General features: G+C 52.4%; 2 protein-coding genes across 9 annotated transcripts in view; one reads left to right on the top strand and one right to left on the bottom strand.

The window, feature by feature from the left end:
- Slc45a4 (solute carrier family 45, member 4) overlaps positions 1-11820 on the top strand; it is an 88338-nt gene extending 76518 nt beyond the window's left edge. For all 4 annotated transcript variants that reach the window (XM_063264631.1, XM_039080226.2, XM_006241741.5 and 1 more), the window contains exons 3-8: positions 1813-2001; positions 3697-3876; positions 4326-5392; positions 6046-6145; positions 6934-7145; positions 10007-11820. In XM_063264631.1, coding sequence (XP_063120701.1) covers positions 1813-2001; positions 3697-3876; positions 4326-5392; positions 6046-6145; positions 6934-7145; positions 10007-10372 — 2114 coding nt within the window. In that variant the 3' untranslated portion in view covers positions 10373-11820. The remainder of the gene's footprint in view (positions 1-1812; positions 2002-3696; positions 3877-4325; positions 5393-6045; positions 6146-6933; positions 7146-10006) is intronic.
- Positions 11821-20072: 8252 nt separating this feature from the next.
- Positions 20073-21964, bottom strand: part of Dennd3 (DENN domain containing 3) — a 57714-nt gene continuing 55822 nt past the window's right edge. For all 5 annotated transcript variants that reach the window (XM_006241738.4, NM_001427258.1, XM_039080223.1 and 2 more), the window contains one exon: positions 20073-21606. In XM_006241738.4, the coding sequence (XP_006241800.2) occupies positions 21406-21606 (201 nt within the window). In that variant the 3' untranslated portion in view covers positions 20073-21405. The remainder of the gene's footprint in view (positions 21607-21964) is intronic.

Raw genomic sequence — 21964 nt, 5'->3', positions numbered from 1 at the left:
TACTATTCACTGACTCTCATTAGCTGCCCCATCGGAGCATGGCCTCATTTAGTAGCCAGTTTTTGGCTGCTTTAAAGGCCATTTTGGGTACAGCAGGGCCTGTTGTTGTACATCATGTGTTCTCATCCTACAGCCCACAGATGGACCCGAATGGATAGTCCTCCCCCACTCCTAAGGTGTTGGGACAGTGACAGCAAACAGTTGCTCCAGGCAGGAAAGGACAAGCCTGCTAAGTTTCTGCCAGGGGCCATGAAGATACCCCATGCCCACAAGAATGAACTGAGCTCCTTATTTACTTTTAAGTTGGTGGCATGGTCAGTGGGAAGCTCATAGCACTTCCCCCTCCCCAGAATCCTTGTTTACTCTGGGCCATTTTGAGTAGGGGTTGTGCTAGGAAACACAGGGCACATGACATGGGTGTTGCTGAAGGGCAGGCAAGGGCAGAACAGTGCCCTTGAGCACTTTGCCTAGTAAGACTGAGGAGCCTATACCATTAGAACTCTGCTGGGCTCGTCCATTGGAACTCACTGGGCAGACCCTAGTTCACTGACTCTTGTCTGTCCTGCTGACTTGGGATGGGAACAGATCTAGCCTTCCTGTAGCCAGGCATGGCTGCAGAGGTCAGAATACACACCTTAGACCCTGGCGGAGTGCCCTGTTACCTAATGGCGTGATGGCACGAGGTTCTGCAAGGTGCTTCCTCCCTTGACATGCTTTCCTCCCACACGTTTATTTTTCTTGCCAGCTCAACATGAGTCTGTTTCCTCAGTGTCCTTAGTGTGAATGCTTGTCTGATGGAGTGAAGTGATTTTTTTTTAAAGATTTATTTATTATATATAAGTACACTGTAGCTGTCTTCAGACACACCAGAAGAGGGCATCAGATCCCATTACAGATGGTTGTGAGCCACCATGTGGTTGCTGGGATTTGAACTCAGGACCTCTGGAAGAGCAGTCAGTGCTCTTAACCACTGAGCCATCTCTCCAGCCCCTGAGTGAAGTGATTTTAAGCAAGCTTCGGGTCGTTGTAAAGTGGGGGAGAGTTTTGCTGATCTTGTGATGACACTCAAAGCCTCCCAACCACATCCAGGACACAGTGTGCTGTGCTTACCCAGCATCTGCTCACTGCTCTCAGTGAGTAAGGACAGCCAGCCTTCTGACCTACAGGACGAGTCTTTAAATGTCATTCAAGAGGGCGTGTGGTGTGCTCAGGCGCCAGGGCCTCTGGTAGAGGGGCTCATCAGAGCGCTGGTCTGTGCCCAGGGCCGTCGTTCCTCTGCTCTGTTGACAGCAGTTTGAATTTGTATGACAGGTAGGTGGCATAGACAGTGGTGCCAGGCTTTTGAGTTCCATTCTGAGGCCACCACACTCTCCGTGTCAGGCCTGGACAGTCTGGAAAGGGGAAAGGAAGAGGCTGTTGTCACCTAGCTCCAGGTGGATACATTGTGGGCTCAAACCACCGCAGTGCTCAGGGCACCCACTGCCAAGGTAGCTGAGGGCTTCGGTGGCTCTGTAGACCGTTGGCAAGACTGTCTAGAATAGATTTTCCTCAGTCAGGTCCAAAATTCAGTGGCTCTTCTATTCCTGCAACCGAAGACATTGTACCACTTCCATGGTATAGTATAGAGGGACAGGGGACCGTCCCTGAGTAGTTCAGCCCTGCTCAGTACCAGCAACATGGTGGCCCTTCAGGCAGAGCCCAGTACTAGCTCCAAGGTCTGGAGTACCCTCTCTAGCTGAGGAGACTTGAGGGAGCGAGAGTATGTGTCTATGTGGGTGTACACAGTGAGTGACAGGCTGTGTGTCCCTGCAGGCCTCCCTGAGAAGTACTACAGCCTCACCTGGTTCCTGAGCCCTGTTCTTGGCCTCATCTTCACACCGCTTATTGGCTCTGCAAGTGACCGCTGTACCCTGAGCTGGGGCCGCCGGCGGCCCTTCATCCTTGTGCTGTGTGTGGGAGTCCTCATTGGTGTTGCACTTTTCCTCAACGGCTCCGCTATAGGTGAGTGAGTGCTGAGCTTGCAGTAAGTAGTCCGTGCTTCGTGGCTTCACTGGGTCCCTGTGCAAGGCCCAGCTCAGGCCGCTGAGGACCTCCTGGTGGAGACTGTAGCAGGGAGCTTGGCAGTAGAGCCGGCCCCTCATGGGAAAGCTGGAGGAACCTGTTCACAGGGAAACGCTTCCTGTTGTGATGGCTTGTTTTTAATGCGTATCTGACACCACGTCCTGTTTCCAGAGTGATTTCAGAAATTATCTTTTCTTTTTTGTTCTCCTTTTCTTAGACATGGTACTGAAAATGTCCAGAACCCAGTCTGATGTTTGTTTTTTTGGTTCATGCCTCATGTGTTGTTTTGCCTCTTTCTGTTGTTTTGTTTTTAATTAAAGCTACTCTGTGGGAAAATATTTTCTGCCTTGCGGGCACCGTTCAGAACTGGTGGAAACAAAGCCTTATTTTTTGACTCCTCGGGTGAAGCAGTGCAGTATGGGCTCCTAACACACAGGTCTGCACAGGTCTGCCCAAGTTCCAGAGGCAGCAGGGCTGTGGGCAGAGAGGCCCCCATGAGACCACCTCCAGGGGGCAGTCCCAGCTCTGAGAGCCAGGGTAGGGACAGTCTGTAGCAAGCAGCTTTGGGTCGGTCTCCTCCTGGCCTGAGTGCCTCCTTGCTGAGTCAAACCTGTACCTGGCAGATCTCTACCAGAGATGGTTCCCATCTAGGAGTCTGCGCGTGACACTTTCCGGGTATTTGCTGCCAGCCCTGGGCCTGTCTATGTCACCTGCAAGCATTCCTTTACTTTTCTATATGTGGTGGCATGTATAAAGAACAACCCTGGGGTGACCCTGGCCGCACAGGTGATTCACACATAACCAGTCTGGAGGCACCAGCACTTCATCCTGAGCTTGGGCAACCCATGGGCCAGCATGTCAAGGTGTAGTCCATAGACTACTTCATGGCCAGACCTGTCTTTGCCCCACCTCTAGTCCTGAAGGTTGGTCCCAGTATGAGCTAGCAAGAGCTCAGGTCTGAAGATCAGTCCCTGGGTCCAGACAGCCTCTGTAGAGGCTCAGCATGCCTGCCGAGGCGGTGTGGCCTCTCCACTCAGGCCTAAGGTCCTTGTTCTCACAGCCTGTTGTCTAGTTTGGAAGCTAAGGCAGAGCCAGCCAGCTCAGGAGGTAGCACACAGAGGAGTTTGTGTTGGTGGGCAGAGGAGGAGACAGATTCCTAGAGATGAAGGCAGGGATCCTTGCACAGACACTGCAGCTGATGCCAGTAGTTTCACCAGCCAGTGGCCACTGTTGCTTGATTGGCAGAGGAGGAAGAACCTGCTCCCCTTCTGTCTTGAAAATCTATGAGGGAGGGAGAGACAGCTTAGTAGGGAGCACTGCTGCTCTTGCAGAAGACCCAGGTTCAAGTCCCAGCATCCACATGGTAGCCCACACCCCTCTGTGACTCCAGTTCCAAAAGACCTGATGCCCTCTTCTGACCTCTGCAGACATCAAGCACACACGAGATGCACATCCATATATGCAAGCAAAATACTCAAAATACTTCTTAAGAGAGGAGGCTCTGAGGGGCTGGACGAAAAGGGACACCCATAAACTACAGAAAGGGGGTGAACTTTACCGCTATCCTGAAAGCATTTGCCTGAGGAGCCTGACAGTTGGCACTGGCGTATGACTGCTTCCCCACACTCTGTCCAGGTCTGGCGCTTGGCGATGTTCCCAGCCGGCAGCCCATTGGCATTGTCCTCACGGTGCTGGGAGTGGTGGTCCTGGATTTCAGTGCCGATGCAACTGAGGGGCCCATTCGTGCCTACCTGCTGGATGTGGTAGACAGTGAGGAGCAAGACATGGCCCTCAACATACACGCCTTCTCTGCTGGTAAAGACCCATGCCAGGCCCCAGGTGGGCGGGAGGGATCTGCGGTCATTGGTGGTGGTGATCAATGACAGATGGACAGGGCTTTAGGACGCACCGGGACTCACTTACCACGTGAACCTAGCAGGGTGAAGGGACTGAGGAGCAGTAAGGAGGGAATAAGCCCTGCCTGGATGACATGGCTGCCAGGCGGACACTGCCCAGGCCTTGTCACTCAGCTGGAGGGGAACACACGGGTGCACTGGGGTTGCTCTGGGCCCAAGACTCCCTTTGTCTCCGTTTCTGACTGGGAACGTTAGGCCAGTGTGAGGAGCTGTGCAGTCCCCTGAGTTGTTCTGTTTTGTTGTCTCAGCCGTCCTTTCGTTCTCCATCTCACTGATTTGCCACATAACCCTGTGTAAGGGACAGCCCCGTGCTGGGGCTGAGCCTCACTGTCCCCTCTCTGTCTACAGGCCTCGGTGGGGCCATTGGCTACGTGCTGGGCGGGTTGGACTGGACGCAGACCTTCCTAGGGGACTGGTTCCAGACGCAGAACCAGGTGCTGTTCTTCTTCGCTGCAGTCTTCTTCTCCGTGTCGGTGGCTCTGCATCTCTTTAGCATCGAGGAGGAGCAGTACAACCCACAGCAGGACCGCGGGCCTGAGGACGCCACCCTGCCCAGCACCGGTCTCCAGCCTGGCGCCCCGGCCCCCGCCCCCCGCCTCAGCTCCCTCGGTGGGGGCATGCAGGATGGCAGCCCCCCATTTCCAGATGAGGTGCAGTCGGAGCACGAGCTGTCCTTGGACTACCTCGATGTGGACATCGTGCGCAGCAAGAGCGACTCAGTGCTGCACATGGCTGACTCCACACTGGACATGGAGCCTCAGCTGCTCTTCCTGCATGACATCGAGCCCTCCATCTTCCAAGATGCTTCCTACCCCAGCACCCCCCAGAGCACCAGCCAAGAGCTCCTGAGGGCCAAGCTGCCCCGCCTGTCCACGTTCCTCAGGGAGTCCACCAAGGAGGACGACACTTTGCTTGATAATCACTTGAATGAAGCTAAAGTCCCAAATGGGAGAGGCTCCCCACCAATGAACCCCCTCAGCCACTCTAAGGTAGACTTGAAGCCCTCAGTCACATCCAGTTCCATGCGGCGGCGTAGGCACATGTTTCACAGGCAGTCTTCCAGCACCTTCTCCTACTACGGCAAGATTGGGTCCCACTGCTACCGCTACCGCCGGGCCAACGCCGTGGTCCTCATCAAGCCGTCCCGGAGCATGAGCGACCTGTATGACCTGCAGCAGCGGCAGCGCTCCCGGCACCGCAACCAGAGTGGGGCCACCGCCTCCAGCGGGGACACAGAGAGCGAGGAGGGTGAGACAGAGACCACCGTGCGCCTGCTGTGGCTGTCCATGCTGAAGATGCCCAAGGAGCTGATGTGGCTCTGCCTCTGCCACCTCCTGACTTGGTTCTCTGTCATCGCAGAGGCTGTCTTCTATACTGACTTCATGGGCCAGGTCATCTTCAAAGGGAACCCCCAGGTGAGTACGCTAGGGCTACCAGTTCTACTGCCTAGGGAGTTTGGCAGCTTCCGGGCAGGGCCTCCTGTGAGCCTGCATGCACTGCCCTTGCATCCACGTGGCCGTGTGGATCAGGTAATGAATGCCCAACGTGCATCCTAATGCATAGTCAGTCACACACCTGAGACAAAGTTGTTACAGTGGGGTCTCTGGTGACCATTCGTGATGCCAGGTACCTTCACAGGACCAGAACCACTTTGAAAATCATGAAGAGACTGTTGGCTCAGCTGTCAAAGTAACAGCCTGTTTTTATTCTTGCCCCGCCCTGCTAGCGTTTCTGGGCTCACACTGTGACTGTGTAGGTGACCACAGTGGTCTGTTACACCTTTTTCAGGTGCTGGCATGGCAGCTCAGAGAAGGCAGAGTCCTCTCTGCCGGTCCAGACCAGCCTTATTTCAGGGCCACAGGCAGGATTCCACTTCTCATTGCAGGCAGCAGAGTCGCATGTGGCCTGGGAGGGACTGGAAGTAGCTTAGCAGATACTGACCTGGACTTGGGTTGGCTCTCCTCTCACTGAGTGTCTGTCACCTCTCAGACTGCCTGCTTGGGAGTGCAGAGTGATCTCCTCTGCCCTGAGGGCAGCAAATGCCTTCAACCTCCTCTCTCTACAACAGGCCCCCTCCAACTCCACCAAGTGGCACGCCTACAATGCTGGCGTGAAGATGGGCTGCTGGGGCCTGGTCATCTACGCTGCTACTGGTGCTATCTGCTCAGGTGAGTATCAGGACCCTGGCCTTTGCCTCAGTAGAGGAGAAGTTGTTCAAGTCGGTTGCCGTGGTCTGGGATCAGGTGTCTGTGAGACTGGGAGGCTATCCTGAGCGCATCTCATGACACTGTCCAGCATGGACGCTAGCCTGGGTTGCACTGGTTTATTAGCATGAAGCCCCTGGCACGCCAGCCCCGTTTGGGGCCCACAGTCTGAAGGGCAGCGGACCAGTCCAGCCTGCCACGGGCAGGAACCCTGATGGGTGAGGTGATAGGCTCTCCCCGCAAGGTAGCATGCCCCTCTCAGTCCCAAAACTTGAAAGACATAGGATTGGAGTCCTCTGTCTTATCTGCCCATACTCAGTCTGAACATGGAATGGAAGTCAGCTTTGCCTGATCTGTAGTTGAAGTAGGGAGGATAGGGCAGGTCAGCCAAGTGGCAGGGACCACACCACCATCACCAGTCTGCTGCAGCACAGATGCTTCATGGAAGAGGTGGTACCTGTGAGGCGCCAGTCAGGAGGCAGGATCCTCAGACTGGCCTTGGGTGCTTAGAACCCAAAGTGACAAGGGAAGAGCCAGAGAGTTCTAGTAAGGAGAATTGGGTGGGCAGTCAGCATCCCACGGAGGCCAGAGAGCTGGCTTCTTTCAGACATGCTAGAGCCTGGGGGAATCCAGGTGGGCAGGAGACTACATTTATGCCTGAAGGCCTAGGTTCCACCAGAGGGAGGCAGTGTTGGAGGTCAAGAGGGTTTGTGGACACCGGCTAACTCATGGTCCTGTGACCCTCTCTACAGCCCTGCTACAGAAGTACCTGGACAACTATGACCTGAGCATCAGAATCATCTACATGTTGGGGACACTGGGCTTCTCTGTGGGCACCGCTGTGATGGCCATGTTTCCCAACGTCTATGTGGCCATGGTCACCATCAGCACCATGGGCGTCGTCTCCATGAGCATCTCCTACTGCCCCTACGCCCTCCTAGGGCACTACCATGACATCAAGGAGGTACAGCCAGAATGCTGAGTGAAGGTGGTGATGTGCCCTCAGTGCCCTACAGTCTTCTCTGTCCTCTCTCCTGATGAAAGCACCACCGCCACTCTCCTGGTCATTCCCTGACCGCAGGGTGTCTCCTCTGCCATCCCACAGACCCCTTTACCCTCATCTTCCCTCCTGTGGGCAATTCCCTTGCCAGGCTCACTGTTCAGCCCCTGACCTAGCGGCCTCAGTCCCCTGCACGTCTGTGGCTTTCGAAGAGCTACTCTGTTGGCCATTGCTTCTCAGCTACCACTGTTGGGCCCTGTGTAAAGGACTGGAACCAGTTAAAACCAGCACTGGTGAAGGCCAGAGTGCCGGACTTCTAGATCCTTTATAGCAAGTTCAAGGCCAGCCTGGGCTACTTAAGACCTCATCTTAAAGAGAAGCAAGCGTGCACCTGTACGCCGGCGCGCACCTTTGATCCCATTAATCATTAAAGCAAAGTCAGTTCTCAGTATGTGCTACCATACCCCCCCAATGAAACCTAACTGGTGTGTTCTATAGATGTGCTCTGCAGGGTTCATAGCTGTTGAGGTCAAGCCGCTTGCTAGCATGTCAGAAGTGAGTCGTACAGAATCACCCAGACCAAGAAAGATGGTGCCTGGTCTAGAAGCCTCTCTTCCTGATACCCTGACTTCACTCGCACCTGCATCTGACCTTCCTGTAACTAAACTGGCATTTTCTGTTCTGCCTCATTCTGTGTACTCGTGTAGTGTGGCAGGACTTAGCACTGATCCCAGGCCCCTGTGCCACTTCCTGCTGTCTACCCAGTGGGTTCTAGTGTAGCAGGAGGGAGTGGAGTTAACTCTCACATTCCTCCCCCTGGTGGGTGTTCTTGGGACACAGGGCCTCCCACCCTGTCTGCATTGTCACCAGATGGCCACATAAGTGCATGCACTGTGCCTCTGGCCAGTTCTCTTTGTTCCTGGGCAGGTGTGATTCATTTTTTAGGGTAGGTAGGTAGGTCTGTAGGAGGTCGTGATGTCAAGCGCCCTGAGCTCCTTAGCACGGTTACTCGGGGTCGCCCAGCTATCAGATTGTAGCCTGTTTTGGTCTAAAATTCCTATGGAGCTCAGCCTGGACTCCAGCTCACAGAGATCCGATTGTCTCCATCTGACTGGTGAGTGCTAGGGTCAGGCGGGAGCTGTCATGTATATGGAGAGCTTTCCACATACAGCTTTTCTTTTTCCTTTGGAGTCCACGTCTCACTAGTATCCTGGGCTGGCCTAGAATTTACAGAGATCCACCTGCCTCTGCTTCCTAAGTGCTGAGGTCTGTGATATGGATAGCCACACCCAGCTAAAGTAGTACTTTAAAAATTTTTGTCAAAGATTTTTCTGAAGTCTAGGGGAAATAACTTAATGGATAAAGTTGGTGTCCAAGCAAGAGGGTCTGAATTCAGATCTCCAGGACCCATGTAAGACCCAGTGCCAGGGACAAAGACAGGGCGAGGAGTGGCAGAGGAATTCAGGCACCTGTACTGACATCCGTCTCCATATGTCCACACATACACTGATCATCCATCTCCACATGTCCACACGTACACTGGTCATCCGTCTCCATATGTCCACACATACACTGATCATCCATCTCCACATGTACACACATACACTGATCATCCATCTCCACATGTACACACGTACACTGGTCATCCATCTCCACATGTACACACATACACTGATCATCCATCTCCACATGTACACACGTACACTGGTCATCCATCTCCACATGTACACACGTACACTGATCATCCGTCTCCACATGTACACACATACACTGATCATCCATCTCCACATGTCCACACGTACACTGGTCATCCGTCTCCACATGTCCACACATACACTGATCATCCATCTCCACATGTACACACGTACACTGATCATCCATCTCCACATGTACACACGTACACTGATCATCCGTCTCCACATGTCCACACATACACTGATCATCCATCTCCACATGTACACACGTACACTGATCATCCATCTCCACATGTACACACGTACACAGATTTTTGTGGGTTCTTGGCTTGATTTCTATTTTGAACCCATGGCTTGTTCAACAGTGTGATGGTGAATTTCTGACATTTGGGAGTTTCTAATGATGGTCATAGCAGACTGGTCTCTAAAAATCAAAGTCAGAGAAAGCACACACATGGTTTTAGCCCTTAAATTAACTGATCACACCATCTGAGGCCCAGCATGCCCCATACATGGTGAAAGGGTTGAATAAGGTAGGGTTCTCTTGTGTTGTTCTTTCTGGTTTCTGGAAGGTATGTTTAAAATCTCCCTCTGACTGTGGAGTACACAAGTCTAAAATCTGATTATGGTTTCCATCTTCTGGGTAGATTGGCCTCCATAGCTCAGGGACAGAGTCTCCTCTGGAGACTTGGGGTGATGTAGCCATGTCCTGCCCAGGCATACTTTTACATCATGTTGAAGAAATATGAACAAATAGGACTGCTGGTGTTCCCTGCTCTGTCACCTGAGCCTGCGTGCACGTGAGTGACCTGAGCTCCCTGCTCTCCAAGGGGAGCTGATCTCCAGGGCGAGGTGTCTGCCCTGCCTCTCTTTCTTGGGACTGGAGGTGGTGTTCTGGGAATGGTCCCGATTAGGTTGTAGGACTACTTCTGTGTTCCTCCCTGTGAGGTAATGTTCTACCTCTCTCCCTATTGCCCAGCGCCAGGCTGGACTCTGGAGAATCCAGCTTGGCAGCTGCTAGCTGCCCAGCTCAGGCAAGTGTGTCCTCTCAGTGTGGTCTGTCCATAGCCTTGAGGTGCTAGTGAAGACCGCCTTCTCCGTACCCTCACCCTTGTGTCCCTTCTCTTGCAGTACGTCCACCACAGTCCGGGGAATTCCAAGCGTGGATTTGGCATTGACTGCGCCATCCTCTCCTGTCAGGTCTACATCTCCCAGATCCTGGTTGCATCTGCCCTTGGGGGCGTGGTCGACACTGTGAATACTATCGTTGTCATCCCCATAGTGGCCTCTGTGGGCTCGTTCCTGGGCTTTCTGACAGCCACATTCCTGGTCATCTACCCTGAGGTGTCAGAAGAAGCTAAGGAGGAACAGAAAGGCCTGTCCTCAGGGGCCGCTGGTGAAGGCGAGAGTGGGGCAGGCACTGAAAAGCCCACTGTCCTGAAGCTATCTCGGAAGGGTGGCCTTCGGGGGCTGATGGAGACGGAGTCCATGGTGTGAGCCCCAGCTGGTACATTCCACACTGGAGGGCAGGATGCACTGGGGGTTAGGCTTGCTGATCCCATGCGAGCTGGAGTTCCTTCCCAGAGCACAGTCCAAGGTCAGTAGGTGTTAGGTGTAGGGTAGGTTTGAGCTATTAGACAAAAATATCACACTAATTACCTTTCCCACAATTAAAAAAAATCATTTGAAATCTTTTTTTTTATTGAAAAAGAACTTAATTTCAGCTGTCTTTTATTCTGCAGGTATATCATTCTGCATGTTTTAAATTGTGAAATATTCACACATAGTCAGTAAGCAATTTAGAAAATGTAAGGGTCTGCATTTCTAAACCAGTACCTGGAAGTGCAGACACTGACTCCCTTGGCAGGTGTCGTCTGAAGGCAGCAGACAGCAGCAGTGCAGTGTCCAGATCGCCTGGCAGGGGTCCGTTGGGGACACCTCAGCATCTGGCACTGCAGCGCCTCAGAGTATTTTTCTGTTTATTTTAGAAACAGTATTTTCTTTTTCACAACTGTGGTTTTCTTAGAAGAACAGCATCTCTGGCGAATTAGGCTCACAGTCCTGTGCACAGCTAAGACCACACACCAAAGCTGGAGAAGGGTCCCAGAGGTGTTTGAGCAGAAGGCAGCCATTCCCCAGGGCAGCCTCCAGACATCCCACCCAGGGACAGCACCAATCAGCAGGGCTGAATGTGAACTCTCAGTGTGCCTCCTGCGTGCTTGTGTGTAAGCTTGTCTGTGTCCAGTCCTACCCACGTGGTCCTCCCCAGAAGCCACCACAGGGCAGCTGTTGGCTCTGCGTGACATTCAGCTTGTCTCTACACATTGGCTGGGAATCCAGGCACAGAGCTCCAGGTGAGCATTGGCTCCCAATCCTGCTGCAAGGCTACCTCGAGAGTGGGGACAGTGGCATCAGAGCAGGGCACGTGAAGGTGCCGGGGCCTACCTCCCTGCCACATGGGTGACATTGATCCTTGATGGAACCTAACTGAGATCTCGTGACCTCATCACCTGCTCCTGCTGATGGGCATGAGGAGGAAGGCGAAGAGAAGCAAGCGTCTGCCTCTGAGCAGGAGGGTCGGTGACCCAAGATCCCTGTGCAGTTTCCAGTTTCTGCACTCGAGCAAAACTTGGGCTTCAGGGAAGCAGGCTCATCAAATGCTGCAGCTGTGGGTAAGACTTTCCGAACGACGGCCTCTGTTTAACAACGCCCGTCTCGGTTCATGAGACAGTCAGTCTGCACTCAGGAGAGGGGAGGTCCTCCCTGGATGGTACCCAGGTGAAGTCAGAGCCGCGCTCTTGCTGCCTCCGTTGGTGTTTTTACATAACATGCATGAGAATCATGCTGCAATATGAGCATTCTAAAGCAAATATATACACATATATATTTCAAGATGAAAGTAAGCAGTTTTTAAATAAATTACTTGAATTTTCTGTGTCTTCAAAGGAACGCTGTGTTTATGTCCTTGGCTGGCCTCTGTCTTGCCACGTTCCCCACACAGGTGGCACTGTGTCGTCTTCAGTGTTTTCTCTCTGGGGAGCAGAGGCACTCAGGGTACAAGGGAACACCTTCCACCTGCCTGCGTCTTCCCTTAAGCCTACACCCGCAGAGGACTGGCTCCACCTTCCAGTGTTTCCTGTGTTGCCCATTGAGAATAGAATTGTAAGTCTCGCGTTCAGCCCCACTGCTAAGCCCCATCAGCAGGGTGCTCTGTCTCTTTAGGGCAGGCGCTTCTGGGCTCCTCCAGCCAGCATCCTCGGAAGGTCGCTCCTGTGCAACTTGGTTTTAAGATGGTATCCCCTCCTTCCTGAGACTAAGGAGCACAGCCTCTGTTTTCACCTACCCTGCTTTTCCACCTTGCCATAGGGGGACAGAAGGAGGCAGGGATGCACAGGACACTTAAGTGGGCAAAACCTGGTGGCCAAAATCTGGAACCATCGAAATGAGTGTGGGTCTTGGGACGCACGCTGCTCACAGCACCCCACCCTAAGGCTTCTGCAGACCATGCTCACCGAAGCCGAATGACAGGAAGTTTGGAGTCTAGCACAGACCACACCCACAGGAGCGAGAGATAATAGGATCCCCACCAACAGTCGGCCAGCCCTTAAGATACCGGCCTCCACTCTCCGTAATCTGAAGTAACACAAGGACACTTTGTGCTCATGGCACAGGTCTTGGCAAAGTCACTGGTAAAATGTTGATACCCAGTAAGAACAGTCAGGGGCATGCCTGTTTGTTGCTGTTGGATCAGGCTGCACATAATGCTACTCTTTAAGGTCTGAGCCTGTTAGATGTTTGCATCCAAAGGCTGCTGTCTGTGGGTCTGGTCAGTGTGAGGACCCTTGGGATGAGACCCAAGGGTGGTGATAGAGTTGATTTCTGGGCTTCCTTGTAGATAAATACAGTGAGCCACAGACATCAAGGTGGATATTGTCTCATCTGGGGTAGACAAATAGTCAGACCCTTTTGCCTAGCCCTTCCTTCCCTCACCGAGAGGTTATTCTGAGATGGCACCAGTGGGCAACTCTCAGGGCCATTGCCTATGTGTTAAAGAAGCCAAGGGAGGAGGACTGGCTTTGCAGTGGGTGAGCCCAAAGCTTGTATCACTCAGACTACCCCAGGTATTTCTGTTTCCTAACCTGGGCTTGCAACCCCAGCCCCATGGGCGTTGAGATCCCAGAGAGTGCACCCGAGTAGCTCTTCCGTGGCCTATCATCTTGAGAAGAAAGGTGGTTCAGAGGGCTGGCAGGGCCAAGCAGATGCCCACTTGTGGCCAATGCCGAGGGTGCTAATGGAGTTAGCTCTGTAGCACCTTGGGGTTTAGACTGCATGCAAGCACCATGCAGTAGGCGATTAGCAGAAATTTCACCGTTCCATGGCCACAGAATTGCACACAGGTTACTCACGGGAGGGAGCAGTGATGGTCTGAAGCCTGCTTCTGTTGCCTGTGAAAGTCAACAGGTTTTTTAAGAGATGCCTCTTAAGATGTGTAACCCAAGTTTGCCTGCGTGAGAGTACGAGCTGTTGTTAAGAGGTCCACAGCCTGCTTCTGACGGGGGGTGGGGGGGCAGAATGGAACGGTGGCACTTCCTGGTATCTGGTAAGCTGGCGGTGGGATATGGTCTGTTCTTAGCCTATGGCCTCAGCTGGAACATTCACACAGGCGCCCAGCCCTTAGACTCCCACCCTCAAGATCCTCAGGGCCCCATGGGGGCTGGTTTGGGCAAAATTGGGAGTGACAGAGCAGGATCTGGTTGGCAGCCTCCTGGAGTGGTGAAGATGTCATAGAAGGTGTGGTGTAGAAAGTGCTGTGACCCCTCCATCAGCAGCAGCCTGGCTCCCTTATCTCCCTGGTGCCACTGGCTTCGGCAGCCCATGGAGTTGATGGCTCCCTTTGTCTGTGGTCAGCGGTCTATGTGGCAACCATGGCTACTTGTGCCACCGGCCAGCTGTAAAACACCATCTACTGAGACGAGGCACTCGTCAACGTCACACGCACCGAAGGCCATGACTCCCTAGTTGTTCCACTTCCACCTGAGCCTCTGTCTTCAGCCACCAGCACCTGGCTTGTGCAGGTGAAGCTACCAGTGGGTCCTCCTCAAATGGCTGTCACCAGAAATGGGCTCACCTGTGTGCATGTGAGCTATAAGCAGAGCTTTCGAGAGTGCCTGGGGACTGCCCAGCACAGCACAGCAGCCTTGCTGTCCGTTTTATTCCATTTTGGACTAACTCTTAAACGTGGCAGGCAGGGGTGTGCACTCGGTAGCTCACCACCACCTCATGAAAAGCCAGCCTCACGGCAGAGGCCTGAGAGGGCTTCTTCAGCGGCAACCCTTGGGCCGCCAGGAGAGCAGAGCAACCCAGGAGCCCCAGCTGCCTCCCCTGCTGCCTGCTGAAGGTCCTTGCTGGGACCTGCAGAGGAAGAACAGTTGTTAGGCCTCAGTGGCACTCCCCAGGCACCTCGGAACAAAACCATTTAGTTCCTTTGTGAACTGGAAACAGGACAACTGTTATCAACTTACTAAGTTGGAGCACTGTAATAGCTCTTGCTGATTTTAGCAATGGTTAAGTGTGTGTTAAACACATGTTACGATTTATGAGGAAACAGATTCTAGAGAGAGCAAGCACTATCACACATGACTTGGTTTTTTATTAGGTGGATGTTTATGTCTGCTGCTGTCCAGAGGTGTCGTCTCCCCCACCCCACCCCCCCGGCCTTGTCCTTTCTTTGTCACATGCTGGGCTGCTGGTCCCTGTACATCTCTCAGTGTGTAGGGCCTGACTCCTTCCTGCCCTCCTCTATTGCTGTCACGCTGTGGTTAATTCAATAAATGTTATCATTGCAGGCGATATTGTGGTCCTGTCATTTTCCAGTGGCTGACTGCCTGGAGCCTGTTGAGTCCAGGGAGAGGCAGAAAGTTCTTCCTGGCTGTGGCCAATGCCTGCAGGCACAGCGGGGTCCCCAGGGCTCCCCCAGGGCCCACAAACTAGGCTCCTGCAGCTTCATTCCCCAGCAGTCGGGCCTGTTCCTAGTGGGCCTCCCTGCTGTAGGAAAACTGGTGAGCAACAAGAGGACCTAATGAACAAGGGGGGAGGCGTCTGATGGGGGCTGGCCCTTGTGTGCGTGTACAGCCTTGGTGTCCCAGGCCTTCCTGGGACAGAATATGTTGTGTGTCTCCTGGTGACCCGCTAAGGTTTATAACAGTTGCAACCCTTCATAGGGTTCTCAACCTGGGTCACTCCCTGAGCATGGGGCTGGAGTCATGCATACCCATGGAAAGCTGCTGCTATTTTAGCTACAAACTCCTACTGTGGCGCTCTAAAGGGCATACTGCAGTTGGTTGGGCTGAAGAACGGTGGTTTCTGAACATACTGGTAGTGGCCCAGGACCCTGAGATCCTACCTTACACACACTCAAGTCAGGTCCCCTCCCCCACTGGGGAGAACCAGGTGTGTCAACCCTACTATCTGCTAGCCCCGAGTGCCTGAGATCCCAGGGGATCTCAAGGGTGGCAACTAGGAAGGAATTTCTGCAAAGGGGCACCTACCTCACTCCTGGCTGCAGGAGCCAGAGTCCGCACCTTCCAGGCCTCTTCAGCAGCCATGACAGTGAGTGACTTGTGACTCAAACACCCTACCTAAGTAACCTCCGCTGGGAGGTGACAGTCCCGGACTGGGATCCTCTCCTAGCTCCCCAAAGGACAGTCTCTAAGACTGTATGTGTGCAGTGACTACTGAGAGGAAGAACCCCTCCCTAGTCTCCTGTCACTCCCATAGGCTTCGCCCATAAGACTCTGAAGTGATGGGTGTGTACAGTGCTCCTGGCTGAGGAAGTTCACTTTGTCTCTGTGCTAATGAAAACGCGTGACGTCACACACTCAGCCATCAAATGACGTGATTTAAGTTGCATTTCGCCAAAAACTAGCCATGTTAAGCATCTTTCTTGTTCGTGAGTGTTTTGCCTGCGTGTTTATACGTTCACAAGTGTGCACAGGCGCCTGCAAAGGGAGCGTTAGAACCCCTGGAGCTGCAGTGGCAGGCCCTGTGAGCCAACACGGCCTCTGCAACAGAAACAAGCGCCTTTAAGCACGGAGCCACCTCCCCAGCCCCACTGAACAGCCGTCCAAGCAGCTTCATTGGTGAGGTGCTTTTACTCGGTTTTCAGTTGGGCTTCTCATCTTAATTTGTAAATTTTTTTTTTACATATTGTGGATTTTAATTAAACTTTTTGTCAAATGTAGTTTTTTCCCTTAATTATGGCTTTCCCCCCCCCATTTATTCATTTATATCATGGATTTCGGAACAGTGGCCTGTTCTATAGCTCAGACTCACCATGATCCCCCCCCTGCCTCAGCTTCAGAAAAGCTAGGATTACATACATGAGCCACTTTACCTGGCTTTTTATTTCTATTTTTCCATTTTAATACTGTGTGTCAGTGGAGTCATGTGTAGCATTCTTCCCATCACATGCAGTGCAGCAAGGGCTTCATACCCTTCCCACACCTGTGCTTCTCTCTCATCCAGGGGCTATCCTGCTTCTGCGTGTTCACCTAGAGTCCTTGTGGCCTGTTTACCTGCTGCAACAGATGCCATCATTGCTTTCTCCATCACTGCTGTTTGGAAGGACACTTAAAAACCATGTCCTGGAGGGGTTGGGGATTTAGCTCAGTGGTAGAGCGCTTGCCCAGCAAGCGCAAGGCCCTGGGTTCGGTCCTCAGCTCCAAAAAATAGAAAAGAAAAAAAAAAACCTTCCTGGGCGACTTGTTTCTCTGGTGTCTCTCTCTCTCTCTCTCTCTCTCTCTCTCTCTCTCTCTCTCTCTCTCTCTCTCTCTTGTTTATTTACTTTATTTATATACACTGTAGCTGTCTTCACCAGAAGAGGGAGTCGGATCCCATTACAGATGGTTGTGAGCCACCATGTGGTTGCTGGGAATTGAACTCACGACCTCTGGAAGAACGGTCCATGCTCTTAACCACTAAGCCATATCTACAGCCCCTCTGATCTCTTTTTAAAACGTTTTTCTCAGCATTTCTTTAAGTGGTGTAATCCCCCTGCTCCACTGGAATTGGTGAATCTCAGGCACTTAGCAGAGAACACCTTTACAACATTAAAGCTTTGCAGTTCATGAACACAATGTGTCTTTTGAGACTGACTCTTACAAAGTTTGTGTCCAGGATGTCTGAGCTCTCAGGATACTGGTCTTCGGGCCTTCCATCTTCCATCGGTTGTCCTTCCACCTCAGGTGCTCTACACTGTCAGTGCAGCTAAAACAGCTCCATTTCTCTGCTGCAATCCTGTGTCCTGACGTCACACCCACAACCGAGCTGAGTTTCTCAGGTTTATGCAGACAGTGATGTCTGCAAGAAGACAGCCATGGTCCTTACAGACTGGTCTTTCTTAGCTGTTATTTTGCAGCTTCTGATTTTATGTGGATGAGTGTTTTCCTTGCATGAATCTCTGTGCACCACGTGCCTGCAAGGCATCCAAAGAAGCCAGAAGAGGCCGAGTGGGTGCGGGGGCCTGAGTCTGGATCCTCTAGGTCAGCCAGTGCTTTGAACCACTGAACCATCCCTCAGCCCTTGTTTTCCCTCTGTGCTTTTGGTGGGGGTGGGCAAAGTCTCACATTATAGCTTCAGGCTGGCCTCAAGATCCTGCCCATCCTCCTGTCTTAGCCTCGCAAATGCTAGAATTATAACCATGAGTCACCACACCTAACCAGTCCACTCTCTATGCTCTCTGTCTTTCCTAGTGCAGTAGCTCAGCCTCCTCCATGCAGTGTGCCCTAGAGGTGAGAGCAAACGCCCTGCCTGTTTCCCAGCCTGGGAAGAGTAGTGAGTCTTCACTGTTACTTGTCACGTGTGTACCTAGTAGGTGCTTTGTCTTCGGAAATCCCTTTGTAAGCTGCGAACACTTTAAAACACCATGAACAGAGCCAAGGATGTAGCCCAGTCGCTTTAGGGCTTTACTGCCCTGGGCTCAAACTCCAGCACCTCATAAACCAAGCGTAGTGGTATCTAATTAAACTCTGGAGTCAGAGAGCATGTTCTGTAGGATCGGGACCTTTTGTTGGTGTTTGGTTTTTGAGACAGGGTTTCTCTGTGTAGCCTTGGCTGTCCCGGAACTCACTCTGTAGACCAGGCTGGCCTTGAACACAGATTGGCCTGCCTCTGTCTCTGCCTCTTGAGCAGGATTAGAACCTTTCTTAACTCCCTGTGGTCAGAGAGCGCATTCCTGATCTGTGGGAGTCAGACCTAGTCAAGCATCTGCTGCAGCTCTCTGAGCCTTCCCTCCACACTGCTGCTATCGGATATTCTACACCCTTGGGGTTCCACCAGTCACTGAAAGAAATGTCATAGTCTCCATCTGTAGTGTGGGGTTTGTCCACATTCTAGTCTGTTTCATGTCTCTAGTAGCTCATTTTACTAAGTACGAGACACTGTCATTTCTTTTCTTTTCTTTGAGGCTGGTCTCGAAGTTGCTTACGTGTTGTGAATGACCTTTGAGCCCCTGAGCCCTGCCTTCACTTTCTAAGTTGGCAGTTAGTCACTGTTTGCTGAAGGCAGCTGCATCGTACAGGAGCCCGGCCACAGGAATGGTGTGCATGTTACTTGCATCCCGTCCTTCGCCCTTCTCTCTCAGCCATGTTTTTATAAACTATCTCTCTAGTAGACAACACAATGACATTCAAGAGGGAACCATCCTTTCCTTCCACCACGTGGGGCCCAGGGAATGAACTCAGGTTACCAGGCTTGGTAGCAAACTTTACCCATTGAACCACCCCACCAGCCCAGTTGGATCATTTTTATGTAGTCGGGCAGTCTCTCTCTTTTAACCAGAGAATATATTCCATGCACACTTAATACAATGCAAGGGGCACCATCCCAAGGGTTAGGACCCCAGCTCAGCACCAGTAGTCACCCGTGTCTGTTTCCTACGGGTAGATATAATGGGACCAGTTGTCCCACTCTCTCCTGCCATCACAACCTGCCCCACTAGAATGAACCAGACCCTCAAACTGTGGGCCAAAATAAACCCCTCCTTAAGTTGTCTGTGGCACAGAATTTGTCACAGCAAGAAACATAACTAACACAAACACTAAGCTCTACCCCAGCCCCTCTCTGGCTTTTTCTCAACTGAAATGTCCTGGCTGGCTCTCAACACAACCGTTGAGCTTATGATCCTCACTTCTAGAGTGCTGGAATTACCAGCATGCACCATTGTGCCTGGTAGGGTTTTTTTTCTTCTTCTTTTTCTTTTTTTCTAAGACAGGGTTTCTCTGTGTAGCCCTGGCTGGCCAGGAACTGACTTTGTAGACCAGGCTGGCCTCAAACTCACAAAGATCTGCCTGCCTCTGCTTCCTGAGTGCTGTGATTAAAGGCATACACCACCACTGCCTGGCCTGGTAGGTCATCCTGTAAGAGTTTTGTTTTGTAGCCGTTCACATGGAGATGTCAGCGATGCACAGTTGGCTACGCCCCTGTCCTGCCCTTCCCTGAACACTGTCAAACCCTGCAGAGCCATAGCAGGTACACTTCTCCTTAGCCTCAAGGAAAGATCCAGAGCCAGAGAGACACGTTCTTCATCAGGATGAGTTCACCCCTCCCTTACTGGTTGTGCCCAAGACACAGAAAAAACCAAAGGCATCGAAGCGTACCTTTTCTTCGTCTCAATCCCTCACAAGGCTCCCTCACAAATGCGAAGCCATGTGCTCACTCCGGTCCATTGGGTACCAGAGAACAGCCCCACTGTGGTCTACTGTGTCTCCTCTTGGTACAAGTGACTACTCCCTAAGTCTCTGACTCTCTGTACCAGTTGGTTGCTCCATATGAGATCGTAGAAGCTAAAATCACCACAAATGAGTCCAATTTGGAACAACTTGATTGGTGCTTAGAATAAACAGAGAAATTAAAAGCCGTCTCCCATGTGTCCCAGCTATAGTTGGCCTGCCTGTCACCCCAGCACTTGGGTGATTAAGGCAGGAGCTGGAGGTTGAGGCCACCCTGGAGCCTTGTCACAAAAGTGAAAGTGTTCAACTTCCAGACGTCTCCAAGGCTGAGAAGATGTGGCTCGGTGTTGGAGCCCTTGTTCATCAGGAAGAGACAGACCCTGGTTCCATCCCAAGCACTGCAAAGAAAACGAACTTCCAGGCTCCAGACCTCCCTATCCGTTCACAGCAGCCAAATCGAGTGCCCAGCATTTGTTAACAAAAAGGGTTTATTATCACAAGTTGTAAACACCTGGTCATACACGGACTGGCATTAAATAACTTAGAATCGCCTTTTACAAAGACAGTTTGAATCCGTGCCCTTGACCGACATTGTCCTTCTGGACATAAGGAACACCCCTCAGGGAACACAGACTCTAGGGATGGGTGTGGCTCTGAGATCCTCTGCACTACATTCAAGGGAACCTGCAGGCAGTGGTGCAGACCAGTCAAGCCCTTACCCGCATCTTCACATGCATGGGCTACGTACCTCTGGACCCTGGCCTGACGTCAGAGACAGGCATAGACCATTGGTAACTTCTTTTTTGTCTTTTTTTTTTCCCCCGGAGCTAAGGACCGAACTCAGGGCCTTGCGCTTGCTAGGCAAGCGCTCTACCGCTGAGCTAAATCCCCAACCCCTCTGTAACTTCTTAGTGACTGCCTCTCCACTCTCCAGTGGTGGACATGGAGTCTTGAAAACCCAAGGCAGGGGATCCAGAGGGCTCCATGCAGAACATCTTCACAGAAGGATACACAGGAAATAGGCCATATCCTATGTCCAGCAGCCATTATGTAACCCACCTCACAGAACATTTCCAGGATGACATTGGATCAGTGTGGTAAACACATTCACAAACCTCGGTGCAGATAGCTATGTGTAGTTGAATAGAGAGGCGTTTACACATGCAGGAGACACACACTGCAGATAGGCTATGAGCCAATGAGACAGTCACGCATGCATGTGCTTCTGAGGTGACTTTCTTGTCTGTAGTCGTTGGTCTTCATCAAAATTTTAATGCTAAGACAGAGCCACTCAGTTGCCCAATTTCTACACAGACAAGCCTGACCAGTATTGTCCCCTCCCTGGGGCAGGCCTTGGTCCCCTTCCTTGAAGGGGGAATCACCTGCCCAGTGCAGGCCAGTTCTTGGTGTTTACCTTCAAATACTCAGAAGCCTCTCTGGAATCAGGAAGTTTGTAGAAACCTGAAAGGCTCTGTGGCTGTGACATACTGGCCATCACATACCACTGAGCCCGAGTGTTTGCAGAGTAAACAGGAAGAGGGAAGGGAGAGAGGCCAGCCTTGAAGACCACAGGTCACATGCCAGGTTGGCAGCTGAGGTGCTGGCTCCCAGGTGTGGATTCTGGAAGTTTCTGGGTGACGTGAGGTAACTTTACAGTAGAGGCTGTCAGCAATACGATGGAGCTGCTCACCCAGGGAGGAAAGGGCCCCTGGAGCAGACAGGCCCCAACTGGCTAGCCACGGCCACAGTGGTGTGACAGGGGGGCGTCCCCTCACAGGACAACACCGGTTCAGTACGGAGCTTTCACTCAACTTTCCAGATGGCGATTTTCCCCTCCTCCCCGCCTGCTCCACTCAGTACATAGCGGTCCTCAGCGGAACACAGGGTCCTCACGGTGTCCGAGTGTGCCACCAGCTCCTTTTCCAACGTCACCTTCTCCACGTCCATCACGTAGATCTTCCCTCGGGTTTTTCCCTGAGACAGCCCCCTGCCGCCCACCCAGATCTGTGGGAAAGAAACAGACACTCCCTTGAAGCTCAGTGCACTGCGACAGATGCACCTCCCCAAACACATGTCCTTCCTGCTGGTTAAGCGGCTGGGCCACCAGGACAGCCTAGGACAGACCTTCAGGTCTGAGAGCCCTCGGGACAATGTGGCCACAGCTCATGCTGTGTCCTGGACTTGAGATGGGCTGAGGGCAACTTGAGCTGTAATTGTGAGAGGGCGGTACGGGAGCCTGAGTGGCGTGCATGTGTTAGCCTCACAGCAAGTCCACACAGCAGAACAGCAGACTCCAGCCCGGCTTCCACACAATAGGGCCACACCTTGCCACATGTTGGGCAGGGCTGGGACCTGTCACATC

The sequence above is a fragment of the Rattus norvegicus genome, chromosome 7 (assembly GCF_036323735.1).
Source record: "Rattus norvegicus strain BN/NHsdMcwi chromosome 7, GRCr8, whole genome shotgun sequence".
NCBI classification, from domain to species: Eukaryota; Metazoa; Chordata; class Mammalia; order Rodentia; family Muridae; genus Rattus; species Rattus norvegicus.
The sequence above is the reverse complement of the archived record's forward strand: the minus strand, read 5'-3'. Positions and strand labels throughout refer to the sequence as shown.